Source organism: Pseudophryne corroboree, chromosome 11 (genome assembly GCF_028390025.1).
Source record: "Pseudophryne corroboree isolate aPseCor3 chromosome 11, aPseCor3.hap2, whole genome shotgun sequence".
Lineage (NCBI taxonomy): Eukaryota > Metazoa > Chordata > Amphibia > Anura > Myobatrachidae > Pseudophryne > Pseudophryne corroboree.
Window position 1 is genome coordinate 329,705,288 of NC_086454.1, and position 14,659 is coordinate 329,719,946.

Here is a 14,659-nt window from a genome sequence, read left to right on the forward strand (position 1 = left end):
TTTTCTGCCACGCCTGCGTTTTTCTAAGCACTCCTTGAAAACGGTCAGTTGACACCCAGAAACGCCCACTTCATGTCAATCTTCCTGCGTTCGGCCGTGCGACTGGAATCTTCGCTGCTCATTGTACCCGTACAACGCGCCTGCGCATTGCGGTGCATACGCATGCGCAGAAATGCCGATTTTTAGCCTGGTCGCTGCGCTCCGAACAACGGCAGCTAGCGATCAACTCGGAATGACCCCCTTTGTTAGCTGATGAATGTAGTAACAGGAGTTTACATATATGAGAGCATGTGATGATCCCATGATACCATCGGTGTATACAGAGCTTTAGCATCGTAGCACACTAACCTCCGGGCTGTAGCTGTTCACTAAACACCTGGTGGGGACATCATAGATCTCCTGCTGTTGTCCTGCAGGAAGGAGGTGTCTGGGAATGTCGTACTCATCCTGATGCTCTGGCTTTGGGGACTCGTACACATAGGACTGCCCCTTCCGTGTGGGAAGAACAACCTGTGCAAAACAGAAAAAGTATAATTCTATGTCACTCTGGGAGGTATTTGCATATTTTATATTGTTTATACCAATACACAATTTAAATTCAAGTACAGATACTTTAAGGTCTAAATAGTGCTAATGTCATACTGCAATTTCATCAGCTACCACTAGATGGAGACAAATTACAATGCAGCATCTTACAGTAACAGTAGACTAAGAATGAATGCACTTATATTAAGTCTTTATATATAATTGTAATTATATATGAAAGAGCTAAATGGGTGTTTTGTATGGGCTTAAATCAGTCTTGCAGCCTCAGCCTGTGCTGGTGGGATCAGCAAGCCTTCTGCAGCCTAGGCAGCAGACATTATGGCGAGAGTGAGCACTTTGCGCCTTGGCCTAAGGTTTGTCATGTGAAATCACCCTACGCGCGCACAGCAACCGGATGCATGATGCCTATGTACCTATGCAGGTATATGTGATTTTGGCACAGGTGACCGCTTCTGTCTGGAGAGGCAGGACGGGGGAGGGAGGAGACTTTCTAACCTAGACGTGTTTAAGCACATGGGAAATGCCAACTAGATGCATATACGTATTAGAACACCATATTATTTGCTGGGGGTCATGGCAGTGGTGATGATGATGATGTTGGTCTTCAGTACTTGCACCCCACTTGTGACTGGGTATTTGCAATGCACCGCTCAGGTGGTTACCTGGGAATGTATTAAAGCCTCTATGCCTCTATGCGTGCGTGTTTTAGCTAATAGTTTTTCCTACAAAGAGATGTTTCTGCGGCATTAGACTTATTTTACGTTTTTATTGAGACTAACAGAGAACAAGTGCGTATTTATTAAAGAATGTAATTAAGGATATGATTAACAGTGTGTGATAGCCTTTCATGGATTTATGGCAGCAGGCAATGACCACCAACTTGAGCAGGGCCAGATCAAGGTGTATGGGGGCCCTCCCAAAATAATGATCAATATAATATGCTGGCGATGGTATTGAAAAGTATAATGTGGAAATACTCCCAGCACCACAAATAAGTTATACACACTGTAGTGCCCCGAGTTCCCATTATGCCACACAGGAATCCCAGGTCACATTATGCCACACAGGAACCCCAGGTCACATTATGCCACACAGGAATCCCAGGTCACATTATGCCACACAGGAACCCCAGGTCACATTATGCCACACAGGAACCCCAGGTCACATTATGCCACAGTGCCCCCCGGGTGCCCTAACGTTAATCCAGCTCTTAACTTGAATAATTATAATAGTGCTGACATCATGCAAGATAAGATAAGCACCTGCAGAAATACACTTTTCTTTACAATGTATCAATATATATATATATATATATATATATATATATGTGTGTTTCTTGACTTTACAATCTATGATAAAATACAGAGCCTGCAGCTTGCCACAGACCCAAGCTGCTAACAGATAGCGGTCACCGGATTCTGCATATGAACAATCCGTCCCAATCTCCGAAAGGATCTATCTATCTATCTATCTATCTATCTATCTATCTATCTATCTATCTATCTATCTATCATACAGCACTACATGCATCTGTTACGGATGAAGGAGCTTATCAGAGCTGAAGATATTAGATATGAGACAGAGGTGTGATGGTGAGGGGAGACACTTTCCTACGCACACAACACTTCCTGTCAGAAACCCCTCTGAAGAACACTGCAGCCATCCTGGCTTCCATTAGCCACAGTGGCTGATAACAGAGAACCTTAGCACAGGAAATGTCAATACAGCGCTCAATAGGTTGGTTTTTTTTTGTTAAAAAAAACACAAAACTGTTAAGATCTGCATGCGTCTCTTGGGTGTGGATTAAAAGATTAACAGTATATACAGACAGTCAATACCAGACACCAGAGAGACGACAGTCAATAGGTCGACAGGGTAAGAATGTTGACACAGAAAATGTTGATACATCCCCCCCACCAATCCTAACCCTAACACTTCCCCGAGTGCCTAACCCTAACCACCCCCCAAGTGCCTAACTCTAACCCCCCTCCTGGTGCCTAGCCCTAATCACCCATTCTGTCTCCTAACCCTAACCCTCCTCCTGGTGCCTAACCCTAACCCTCCTCCTGGTGCCTAACCCTAACCCTGGTGCCTAACCCTAACCGCCCCTTCTGCAGCCTAACCCTAACCCTCCTCCTGGTGCCTAACCATAACCCTCCTCCTGGTGCCTAACCCTAACCCTCCTCCTGGTGCCTAACCCTCCTCCTGGTGCCTAACCCTAACCCTGGTGCCTAGCCCTAATCGCCCATTCTGTAGCCTAACCCTAACCCTCCTCCTGGTGCCTAACCCTAACCGCCCCTTCTGTAGTCTAACCCTAACCCTCCTCCTAGTGCCTAACCCTAACCACCCCTTCTGTAGCCTAACCCTAACCCTCCTCCTAGTGCCTAACCCTAACCCTCCTCCTAGTGCCTAACCCTGGTGCCTAACCCTAACCCCCCTTCTGTAGCCTAACCCTAACTGTCCCCCAAGTCCTAACCCTAACTCTCCTCCTGGTGCCTAACCCTAACCCTGGTGCCTAGCCCTAATCGCCCATTCTGTAGCCTAACCCTAACCCTCCTCCTGGTGCCTAACCCTAACCCTGGTGCCTAACCCTAACCGCCCCTTCTGTAGCCTAACCCTAACCCTCCTCCTAGTGCCTAACCCTAACCACCCCTTCTGTAGCCTAACCCTCCTCCTAGTGCCTAACCCTGGTGCCTAACCCTAACCCCCCTTCTGTAGCCTAACCCTAACTGTCCCCCAAGTCCTAACCCTAACTCTCCTCCTGGTGCCTAACCCTAAACGCCCCTTCGGTAGCCTAACCCTCCCCCAAGTGCCTAACCCTAAATGCCTCCTTCTGCATCCTAACCCTCCCCTTGGTGCCTAACCCTAAGCGCCCATTCGGTAGCCTAACCCTAACCCTCCTCCTGGTGCCTAACCCTAACCATGGTGCCTATCCCTAACCACCCCTTCTGCAGCCTAACCCTAACTGTCCCCCAAGTGCCTAACCCTCCTCCTGGTGCCTAACCCTCCTCCTGGTGCCTAGCCCTCCTCCTGGTGCCTAACCCTCCTCCTGGTGCCTAACCCTCCTCCTGGTGCCTAACCCTCCTCTTGGTGCCTAACCCTCCTCCTGGTGCCTAACCCTAACCACCCCTTCTGCATCCTAATCCTAACTGTCCCCCAAGTGCCTAACCCTAACCCTCCTCCTGGTGCCTAACACTAACCGCCCCTTCTGCATCTTAACCCTAACTGCCCCTTCTGTAGCCTAAACCTCCCCTAAGTGCCTAACCCTAACCCTCCTCCTGGTGCCTAACCGTAACCCTGGTGCCTAACCCTAACCCTAACTCACCCCATAGAGCCTAACCCTAACTGCCCCCTTCTGCATCCTAACCCTCCCCATGGTGCTTAACCCTAACTGCCCCCTTCTGCATCCTACCAGTCCCCCAAGTGCCTAACCCTAAACCTCACTCTAAGCATAATCTCTAACCCTAAAAATCCCGAAAAACCATGCGTCAACCTTTTTTGTGCAGGCCATTTACATGTCGACCTAATGAACACGTCAACCTTTGGACTCTGTCGACATTTTGACTGCTGCCCATCAGGCGTCGACCTATTCGCTGAGTCACTGAAACTATTAGATAAGGGAACAGTCTGACACTGCAGTGTGAGCTGATCCGCTGGTTATGTACTATTGTCAGTGTGATACTGCTGCACACCACCACGCAGCATTATACTGTCCTGGCTCAGAGAAAGGAAGGCCTTTATTTCAGCCATAACCTTAATATAGAAATACTGCTAGGGGTCCAATTACCATCTACAGGCAGTAACATGGCCGCTTGCTGTCTACACAAAGCTTCTCCATACTGTTATGGGAAAAGGCACCATAAAATATTTATAGTGTGAATAAAGCTGACCGGGTGCAGCAGGTCACCAGTGTGTCGCTCTGTGCCGCCTATTACCAGAGGAATCCTGCGGATCACCACTATGTCAGGGGGACGATTCTCTTATACAATATGATTATGAGGTCACCGGAGCCAGGCACAGTGATTTGCTAAGTAGCCTGAGATTCATACTAGCTGCCCTGGGGTTACCATAGCAAACACATCTAATTACACTGACAGCCATTCGGCGCTGCAGTACTGTATGTAATGCATTCATCCACGCCAAAGCTTACGCATCTCCAGCGCCAGGACCACACAGGAGAATACAGGGGCACGCATCTGCTTTTCTACATGCAGAACAGGCTCCTGAATCAATACCACGCGTCAATGTGTTATTATTAGGAGGTTATTATCACTCTCAGATCTGAGCAGGGGTGCTGGACAGTCACTCATCCATATAGTGCAGGAAAACATCTACTGGGCTGCTAAACTTACACCACAGCCGGGGAACAGAAGGAAAACGGTGAGGAAGCCCCCCCAGGACTAGAGGCTGCAGAGAAGGGGGGGGGGGTGTTGTCATTGCAGCTCATTTCCCAAGAAAATCCCAGGACTTGGAAGATTTATTTTAATCTTGGAAATACTGTAAATGTGCTAACGTGTCTATATTGACCGCAGCATAATTAAATTCCTTTTTTTTCTGTCCCAGATTTTGGCTAAAGTGTGAATTTTTTTTTCACCCGACTTTTCGTTTTATCTCAGTTTTCTGAAAACTAATTCTGACATTTATGTTGTACAGGAGCGGAGACGCGTATTGACCTCTGCCCCCCCAACACGGGCTTACTGCGCCTAATGCTAAACTAGCCCTGATTCTATCTTTAGTAGGTGAAATACACAGCGACAGACAGTCTCCAGGTGCAGTCCAGCACCTCTAGGAACCCCGCACAGACGAAAACTGGGGTCGGGCGTGAGGATACGCACCCATTTAGAGGCGTGCAAAAAGTATTCACCAGCAGAGTCGGACTGGCCCACAGGGGTGCCAGGGAAACCACCGGTAGGTCCCACTGCCTGAGGGCCCACTCCTTCCTCTGGGGATCAGGTTCCAGACTGTGCACTTGCATTATACATAATAGATATGTTGCATTACACTGCACTAGACTATTGTGTATTTCAAGACTCTGTGGCGGCTGGCCACACCCCCTTTGTAGGCTGGCCACTCCCCTAAGTATGGACCCCTATCACTGCATTCCCCCGGTGGGCCCTTCATGTCCCAGTCCGACACTGTTCACCAGCATTGGGTGTCACTACACCAAGTCGTATGGGTGAACACCTTATGCGTGCCGCTAAAAGGGGGCATGACCTCACAGCCCTACCCCTGTTTTCGCCACTCCGGGGGTCCCGAAGATGCTGTGCTGCACCCGGAGGTTGTCTGTCTGCAGTGTCGGCTCCTACACTGTGCTGCAGGTAATGTTACAGTGCTGCACCCGGCTCCTGTCACTGAGAAGGAGTCGGCACCTTGTTGCCACCCCTCGGCGTGTGACACCCTGGAGCAGCCCCCCCCTAGCGACGCCACTGATATATTATTACAGGCACAGTAAATTAGACATATGTGCCTCTGAACTGCATGTACTAGAGGACACAGCCATTAATATGTCTGAAAGTCATAGGGGCGTATGCAATTAGCTCCGTTTTTTTTTGCCTAGTTGAAAAACTGAGCTTTTCCGCTATTTTTCGGGCGAATGGAGATTCGCCCTATGCAATATTTTCTCCTAGGCGAAAAATTGTGACAGGGGCGGAAAACACGTGGATCAACAAATCCACTTGTTCTCCGTTGAAAATGCGGGCCATTTTCGCTGATTTTGAGGCATTTTTCGCCAATTCCTTTTCACTTAATAAAACAAGGTGAAAAGGCATTGTCGAAAAATGCCTTCAAAACTGCCGAAAACGGCCCGAAATGAATACGAGTGGGGCGAATTCATTAGCTCCGAAATGTAATCGGAACTAATTACGCACGCCTAATAGTATGTATCTGCATGCCTTTGTAATGTACTCTGTATGCCAGTATTAATAGTAATTAATAGCACCGAGCATCAGCAGATGCCATCAGTAGTAAGACATTACTGCGCAGGAAGTTGTCCTGTTGCTATTAGAGACGCCTCTAATGACACAGGAAGTTACAGTGATTATAGCCATCAATAACGTGCCATTGCAGCACTCCACGCTGACGCAGTGACACAACGTAATTACAGCTGCACACAAGTGGGAATGTCTGATATATTACAGCTACTGACTTTAATCTTATGCTCTGAGACTATGTACACATTACTGTCTGGCCAAGTAATCTGTTTCCGCTGTCCCCAAATGCTCCTGAGTTACAGACAAGCAGAAGAGGTGACAGTAAAAGTCTTATATGGCGATACAGAGAGGAGATTTTGGCACCTACACACCCCGTGGGTCTGATTAAAGAGGCGCAGGTCGATGCCCCACGCACTCGGCCGATATTTCCAGTCAGCATATGCGTCCTGATGGCTGACGCTCTAAGACGCTGATCAAAACTGCTCCCAGAGAGATGCAGCTGTGGCGGGCAATTCAGGGAGGTAAAACGGGGGACGTGGTAGCGTCGCTGTCAGTGACTGCGCCCAAAGACACAGTTGCCGTGTTCAGACGGCAAAATTGCACACAGGGTAGTTGCAATCTATGATGTTGCGACCGATGGTGCAACAATAGTGTGTCTTAGTATGCTCTGCAACGGAATAGCGCTGCCACCAGTGAGTGTCTTGGTGCACCGAGTCGATCATGACGTTTGCATAAATACGTTGACGCTGTTGCGGAAAAAAGTTCTCAAACTCATTACTAACTCGCACGTTTTCCAGGTCACCCAGCACATTTTAATAGATCCACAGATGGAGCTAATTATGTCACTTGCGATTCTGTGAAGAGATCTAGAAAACATGCACTGCTTGGGGTCCAGGGGACTGAGTTTGAGAACCTGTGTTTTATTGTAGTCACGTACAGCTAAATAGTGTATATTGTTCTTTATGACATTTTAGACTGAATAAGCCACGAGGTTGGGTGATAGCCTCGCTGGGTGTATTTACGTGTGATGTGTTGGTTAAAAATCCTCCCACCTCATAGAGATTTGTGCAAGGTCACTACCCGGCCAAGTAGCTAACTGAATCGCCCCAATTTTTTTATGCCGTGTCATCATTTTGAATTCTTGTTAAAACTTTATTAATTTACTGCATAGTAAGAACAAAGAACTTTATAGTCACGTGATATATTATTTCAATTGATCTTAAAATAAAAGAAGAAAAAAAGACAACAATCTGTATGCTGTATTTTAGTTTGAACACACCCCATCCAAATCTAACTCTCTCTGCACATGTTACATCTGCCTCACCTGCAGTGCACATGATTTTGCTCAGTTGTTTGCTTTTTTACTTTACTTACAAACATGAATTAGGCCCATTATCAATAATATTGATTTATCACACTAAATTGCTGTGAGTATGCAATATGATTGGCTGGAAGTCCCTGTCATGTGACATACTCCCCGGCTCACATCCAATCACATGCTACTAAAGGTGTCTTGGAATACCATCAGAATAATCACTGGCCTAAATATTTAAATAAATTGGGCAAATGTAGAAGATTGTGGCGCTGGTTCTTTTGCAAACTGGTGGCCTAATTCAGACCTGATCGCAGCAGCAAATTTGTTTTCTAATGAGCAAAACCATGTGCAATGCAGGTGGGGCAGGTATAACATGCGCAGAGAGAGTTAGATTTGGGTGGGTTATATTGCTTCTGTGCAGGGTAAAAACTGGCTGCTTTATTTTTACACTGCAATTTAGATTTCAGTTTGAAAACACCCCACCCAAATCTAACTCTCTCTGCACATGTTACATCTGCCCCACCTGCAGTGCACATGGTTTTGTCCGTTAGAGAACAAATTTGCTGCTGCGATCAGGTCTGAATTCAGCCCTGAGACAGGAAATTGGTTACAGTGAATCACCATATTTCATATACCCGTCTGCTACAATCATATGTCTCTTATTGGATGCCCCAACCCCAATCTACATATATCCATGTCACTATTTTACATTTTCTTAGCGATAGCGGTATTTAGCTCTCTGCAGTAGAACGGTTACACAGAACCTAACCCAGGATAGAATCATACACAGTTCCATCCGTATGTGTTTGCCCACAGGAAATGACACCAGCAGGAAGCACTGACAGCGCCATTTCCTGTAGGTCATTTCTTGTAATGCTGAAGGATGGGTGTCAGGAGCAAGAAGCTCGTGTGACATGGCTCAAGCATAAACAGTTGCACCTTTGATTACATTACAACCAGGGCTGTAACTACGTGTGTGCGGATGGTGCCTTGCCCACCGCGCAATTGCAGTGTGGGCGCACCATCAAGAATTCCACCAATAGTCCGCTGGATGTGACCGCGCTGTATATATTTAGGCAATGCAGGGCCAATGGCGGATCCAAGCGAACGCCCCCTGTAATATAGTCGCGGCCACACCCACTGTCTGTCGCACCGTTTATTTTTACATGGGAGTGTGCACTGTGAGGGAGCCTTGTGAAGCCACATGCTGCGCATTGCGCTTTTGCCTAAGAAGATGCGGCTGCAGCACACCGCAGAGTACAGAGTAGACTTCCAGGCTGCGCTCTCAGTGGCGGCCGCAGAGAAAGTAACTGTCCTGACTGGGCAGTGCAGGAGGTACTTGTGGCACTGGCATTATATGTGCGGACTGCTCCCTCCGATGCCTGATTCCCGCTTTCAGCACCTCCACAGGATCATTGCCCGGTACATAACCTGATCTGCTGCAGTGGCCGCGGGTCACCGGCGTGCAGTGTTGAGCGTCCTTGACTGCGACCCTGGCACTTTACAGTGCCCACCTGCGGGGTTACCTGTGTGGCCACTGCCTAATCCTGGGGTCCTTGGGTCACCTACTTACATTGTTATTGACAAATGTGTTTTCTGATGTTGAGTAGTGATCAGTAGTGAGTTGCCACAGTGTGATTGTGATTATATGTAAGCAATGCGCTGCCTGCGTGCTGGGGTGTATAACGATCCGATTGTGCTGATGGAAATACACAGCTTAAACACCTTTTTAAAAAAAAAAAAAAAATATGGGAATGTTTTTGTTTTAAGACCAAGCTTTGTTGTGAGGTCATGACCTGAAAATGGAAGGAGCCAGGGCTGAAAGTGGGAGGAGGAATAAGTAGAAAAGGGGGGGGCTAGTCAAGGTAGCTAGGGCCTAGTCAAGGTAGCTAGGCCCATATTTCTGTCCACACATGGGCCCTCATTCCGAGTTGTTCACTCGCTAGCCGCTTTTCGCAGCAGTACACACGCTAAGCCGCCGCCCTATGGGAGTGTATCTTAGCTTAGCAGAATTGCGAACGAAGTATTCGCAATATTGCGAATAGACAGTTCTTAGCAGTTTCTGAGTAGCTCCAGACTTACTCTGCCACTGCGATCAGTTCAGTCAGTTTCGTTCCTGGTTTGACGTCACAAACACACCCAGCGTTCGCCCAGACACTCCCCCGTTTCTTCAGCCACTCCCGCGTTTTTTCCAGAAACTGCAGCGTTTTTTCACACACTCCCATAAAACGGCCAGTTTCCGCCCAGAAACACCCACTTCCTGTCAATCACACTACGATCAGCAGAACGAAGAAAAAACTTTGTAATGCCGTGAGTAAAATACCAAACTTCTTAGCAAATTTACTTGGCGCAGTCGCAGTGCGAACATTGCGCATGCGCAATTAGCGAAAAATCGCTGCGATGCGAAGAAAATTACCGAGCGAACAACTCGGAATGAGGGCCATTACGCTAAGAACCTCAATTTTATTCCATCTTAAATGGCAGAGTTTATTATAATTGTTCTGATTACTAGTGTTCTTAGGGGGAACATTTACTAAGCAGTGATAAGAGCGGAGAAGTGAGCCAGTGGAGAAGTTTCCCCATCAACCAATCAGCTGCTCTGTATCATTTTATAGTATGCAAATTATAGATGTTACTTCAGTGCTGATTGGTTGCCATGGGCAACTTCTCCACTGGCTCACTTCTCTGCTCTTATCACTGCTTAGTAAATGTCCCCCTATGTGCTTAGAGTGTGTGTGGCACTACAAGTCTCAGCACAGTAGCACCACTTGTTATATTCAGAGTTAGCAGTCCACCCCCCCCCCCCCCACACACACACACACACACACACTTCATAGCCATAGTGCCAGAGGTGGGGATATACAACAATAGTGTGTGTGTTTCTGCAAATTATGAACACAAGACTAATACATCGAAGGGGTCTATGTACTAAGCCTTGGGGAGAGAGATAAAGTGAAGAGAGATACAGTACCAGCCAATCAGCTCCTAACTGCCATGTTACAGGCTGTGCTAGAAAAATGACAGGAGCTGATTGGCTGGTACTGTATGCTTCTGCATTTTGTCTTTCTCCAAGGCTTAGTAAATAGTCCCCTTTATCTCTCTCCATTGTATCTCTCTTCAAGGCTCAGGGGGTAATTCAGACCTGATCGCTGGGCCGCGTTTTTGGCTGCCCTGCGATCAGATAGTCACCGCCTACAGGGAGAGGGGGAAATCGCTGTGCAAGTGTGCGATCGCTTCGTTAGCAGAGCTGCACAAAAATCAGTGTGTGCCGTCTCTGCGCAGCCCGGGACTTACTCAGCCGCTGCGATTAAATCCTCCTGATGGGGGCCGGAGCTGACGTCAGACACCCTCCCTCAAAACGCCTGAGCCCGCCTGCGTTTTTCCGGACACTCCTGGAAAACGGTCAGTTGCCACCCACAAACGCCTTCTTCCTGTCAATCTCCTTGCGAACACACATGCGACCGGATCCTTCGCACCATTCCGTCGCAGGGCGCCGATCCCCGTAGCAGCCATCCGTCGTGCCGGTGCAGTGTGGCTCACACACATGTACAGTTCAGATAGTTCAGATCTGATCGCCCGATCAGATCTGAATTACCCCCTTAGTACATAATGCCCTATAATAGCCAATAAACAGGTGAATGATATTATCTGGTCTGTATCCCTTCTTGTAAAGTAAAATAAGGGTGATCACGTAGCACAGTGGTTTCCCTAGTTCCTAGTGAATTGATTGACAGACTGTATGTATGCGTATTTTCAATATATATTTACATGCACACAACACTGTGTGTGATCGATTTCTTTGCCTTGGTAATGTGAAGTTGCTGCCTTGTTATGTATTTGTTCATAACACAAAATGGCTTCCTTAGCTGTGTGTACCTAGATACTAGTATGTGGAGAGGCCACACTGCCGTGTCTTAACCTGGGTACACACTGGCGCGATGTGTCCCCAGCCTATATGTCACCCTCTGCTCCTGGATACACATTGAACAATGTAATGAAGGTCGGAGTGACATATCGCTCCTTCCTTCATTACACATGCCTCAGTCGCTAGTGCTATCGGCTGGTTGGCTGCGTGTCAGGTCCAGCCTGGAGATGTTGCTACGGGCACCCGCTTATTGGGCATACAACTCAGCGATATGCTGTTCTAAATCGGCCCAAAAAGGTCATTTCGGGACAATATCGGCCCACTATGTACCTGGCTACACTATTATGACTTACTAATTCATCCCACAAAATGGCTGCCACCACTGTGTGGATATTGTACCTAGATCCTAGTAAGGGTATAGTCTACACTGCCACAATTTACTAATTAATTCCACAAAATAGCTGCCCCCGTTGTGTGTGGGAACGAGAACACTATTGACAGTGGGAGATGGTCTCAAATTAGGTCCTATCCTTAAAAATAAATCATAGCTACTTCCCAACTTTAACAGGTATCCATGGCTCAGTTGTCAATCCTGTCTTGCTTTCAATGACATTACTGTTATTTATATACAGATGACACATATTATTATTACACTTTTAGGAAACAAGTTATTGCACAAATAAAAAATAAAAAAAGTTGTGTAAGAAGAAGACGGCGACGACGGGGATGAATGTTTGGGCAGTGACACAGAGGCTAGTAACCTCTGGACATTTCTTTGTTCCAATATACTGAATGTGATCTAGGCCTTTCACAGAAATGAAGGAGCGGCTTGGCAAAGAAATGTTTCCTTTGCTCTATATAACCCTGTCATCACTAACGTAACAAAGGTTAGGGAGGTGGCTGCATGTGTATGCACAAGCTGAGGAAACCAGTGCCGCTGCCTCCTTATAACTTATTGTCTGTCTGTGAAGAGTAAACTGGGATTTTCCACTGTGTGCGTGTGCTGGGGAAGGGGGTGGTCACTAATACCCCTCACCTGCCAGGGTGTAAGGATTTGCCTATTTACCATGAACATGGCTCCGAAACCTGCAGACATAACCCATTTAGTGTTCCTAATATCTGCCTCCCTCAGTAGGGGAAAGCTTGGCCTGTCTTTAGTGGTTCCGCATGGCCCATTAACCTATTCAGTGAGGCACAGGACAGCACATTGTTTAAGGAGCGTGAAGAGGGGTTAAGCTGTGTTCTTGGAATGGAGCCTGTGGTTTGAGTTCTGCCTGCACAAGCTGAGCTTGACGTTTAATGCTGCGCTGGCAATCGACGTTCCAAAAATACAGTCTCGGGGCAAGGGCCCAGCATACCTCCAGAGAGAGAAGCCGCCTGGAAAATTCCTGACGCAAGATCCTGAATCTCTGTCCCAAATGCTGTGTCTCAGCTGGCAGCACTCGGGGCTGCACAAAGCTCCCAAGCTATTAATTCCATTGTGAGTGTTTTTACAGGAGTCCTGGTGAACTACAGTATGCGGCGGGGTGGCCTTATATCTGATAGCCACAAATATATAACTATAGACCCCACACTGATTGCACATACCTGTATACTTTTGCTCCTTATATTATGGTATATGCGCATAAATGTAATTGCACACAGGAATAAAAAATATTTTATCTCCAGTGTTTCCACTTACAGTGATTTTATCCCCCCGGATTTCAGTATATCTTACTCCAATCGAGAATACCAGTAATTCTAATATATATTTGAAGGTGTTTTGTTTTTACTTAGCAGCTGCCGAGGTTCCAAAACAGCAGACGTACTGGGGTACTTTTCCTTTCATATACTGTGACATGGTACCCCCCGCCCCTAATTCCCTCCCTGTACTCTGCCTTCTGCCAGTCATCAGTCATCAATTCCAAGCCATGACCGCAAAGTGCCACCGTTCCGATGGTTTCTGACAGAAACTCACAACCACCAGAATCCCAGTGAAATCCGTGACGTTGCGCAGGTGCTTCCATAATTCCGGATGATGAGTGCAGCCGCACATTGCTCGCTATTGAGTTGTCCCCCAAAAGACTGAAAGGCTGATGGGAAGGATGGGTGGAAATTAGGTTTCTTTTTGTTACAGCTAAACCCTCAACAGTAGTCACCATGGCGGATGTGCTACTGCTTTACACGAGGGAAACCTATGACTATATACAGGTTGAGTATCCCATATCCAAATATTCCGAAATACGGCATTTTTTGAGTGAGAGTGAGATAGTGAAACCTTTGTTTTCTGATGGCTCAATGTACACACACTTTGTTTAATACACAAAGTTATTAAAAATATTGGCTAAAATGACCTTCAGGCTGTGTGTATAAGGTGTATATGAAACATAAATGCATTCTGTGCTTAGACTTGGGTCCCATCACCATGATATCTCATTATGGTATGCAATTATTCCAAAATACGGAAAAATCCCATATCCAAAATACTTCTGGTCCCAAGCATTTTGGATAAGGGATACTCAACCTGTAGTAATAAAAATGACCAAACAGGTAAGCATTACACCTGGTATCACTACAGCTGATGTGACACGCGTTACTAAACAAAGAACAAATGACATTATACAGGACAGTTAGTAGTGTGAAGTCATGGTAAATGTTTCATTGTATGTACTGTATGTTCCCCAGTGTTCTAACTACAGACATTTACAGGGAATATTACCAGGACATTCTGTAAATGACCTCTACGGGATCCTGCCAGTCGGGATGGCGGTGGTCATAATACCGACCTTGGCATCCCAACTGTTTTAAATGCCGACAGGGGTGCAGGAGGCAGCTAAACCTAATCCTCTCCTTCCCCCTAACCCTCCCTTCCTGCAGTTTAAACATAACCCTAAACCCCACAGCCTAAACCTAAACCACCCACACACAGCCTAAACCTAACCCTCAACCCCACAGCCTAAACCTAAACCCCCCACACACAGCCTAAACCTAACCCTCAACCCCACAGCCTAAACCGAAACCGCC

General features: G+C 47.0%; 1 protein-coding gene across 3 annotated transcripts in view; it reads right to left on the reverse strand.

Annotated features, from left to right (window-relative positions):
* Window positions 1-14,659, reverse strand: part of BCAR1 (BCAR1 scaffold protein, Cas family member) — a 153,088-nt gene that overhangs the window by 34,668 nt on the left and 103,761 nt on the right. For all 3 annotated transcript variants that reach the window (XM_063945748.1, XM_063945747.1, XM_063945749.1), the window contains one exon: window positions 349-510. In XM_063945748.1, coding sequence (XP_063801818.1) covers window positions 349-510 — 162 coding nt within the window. The remainder of the gene's footprint in view (window positions 1-348; window positions 511-14,659) is intronic.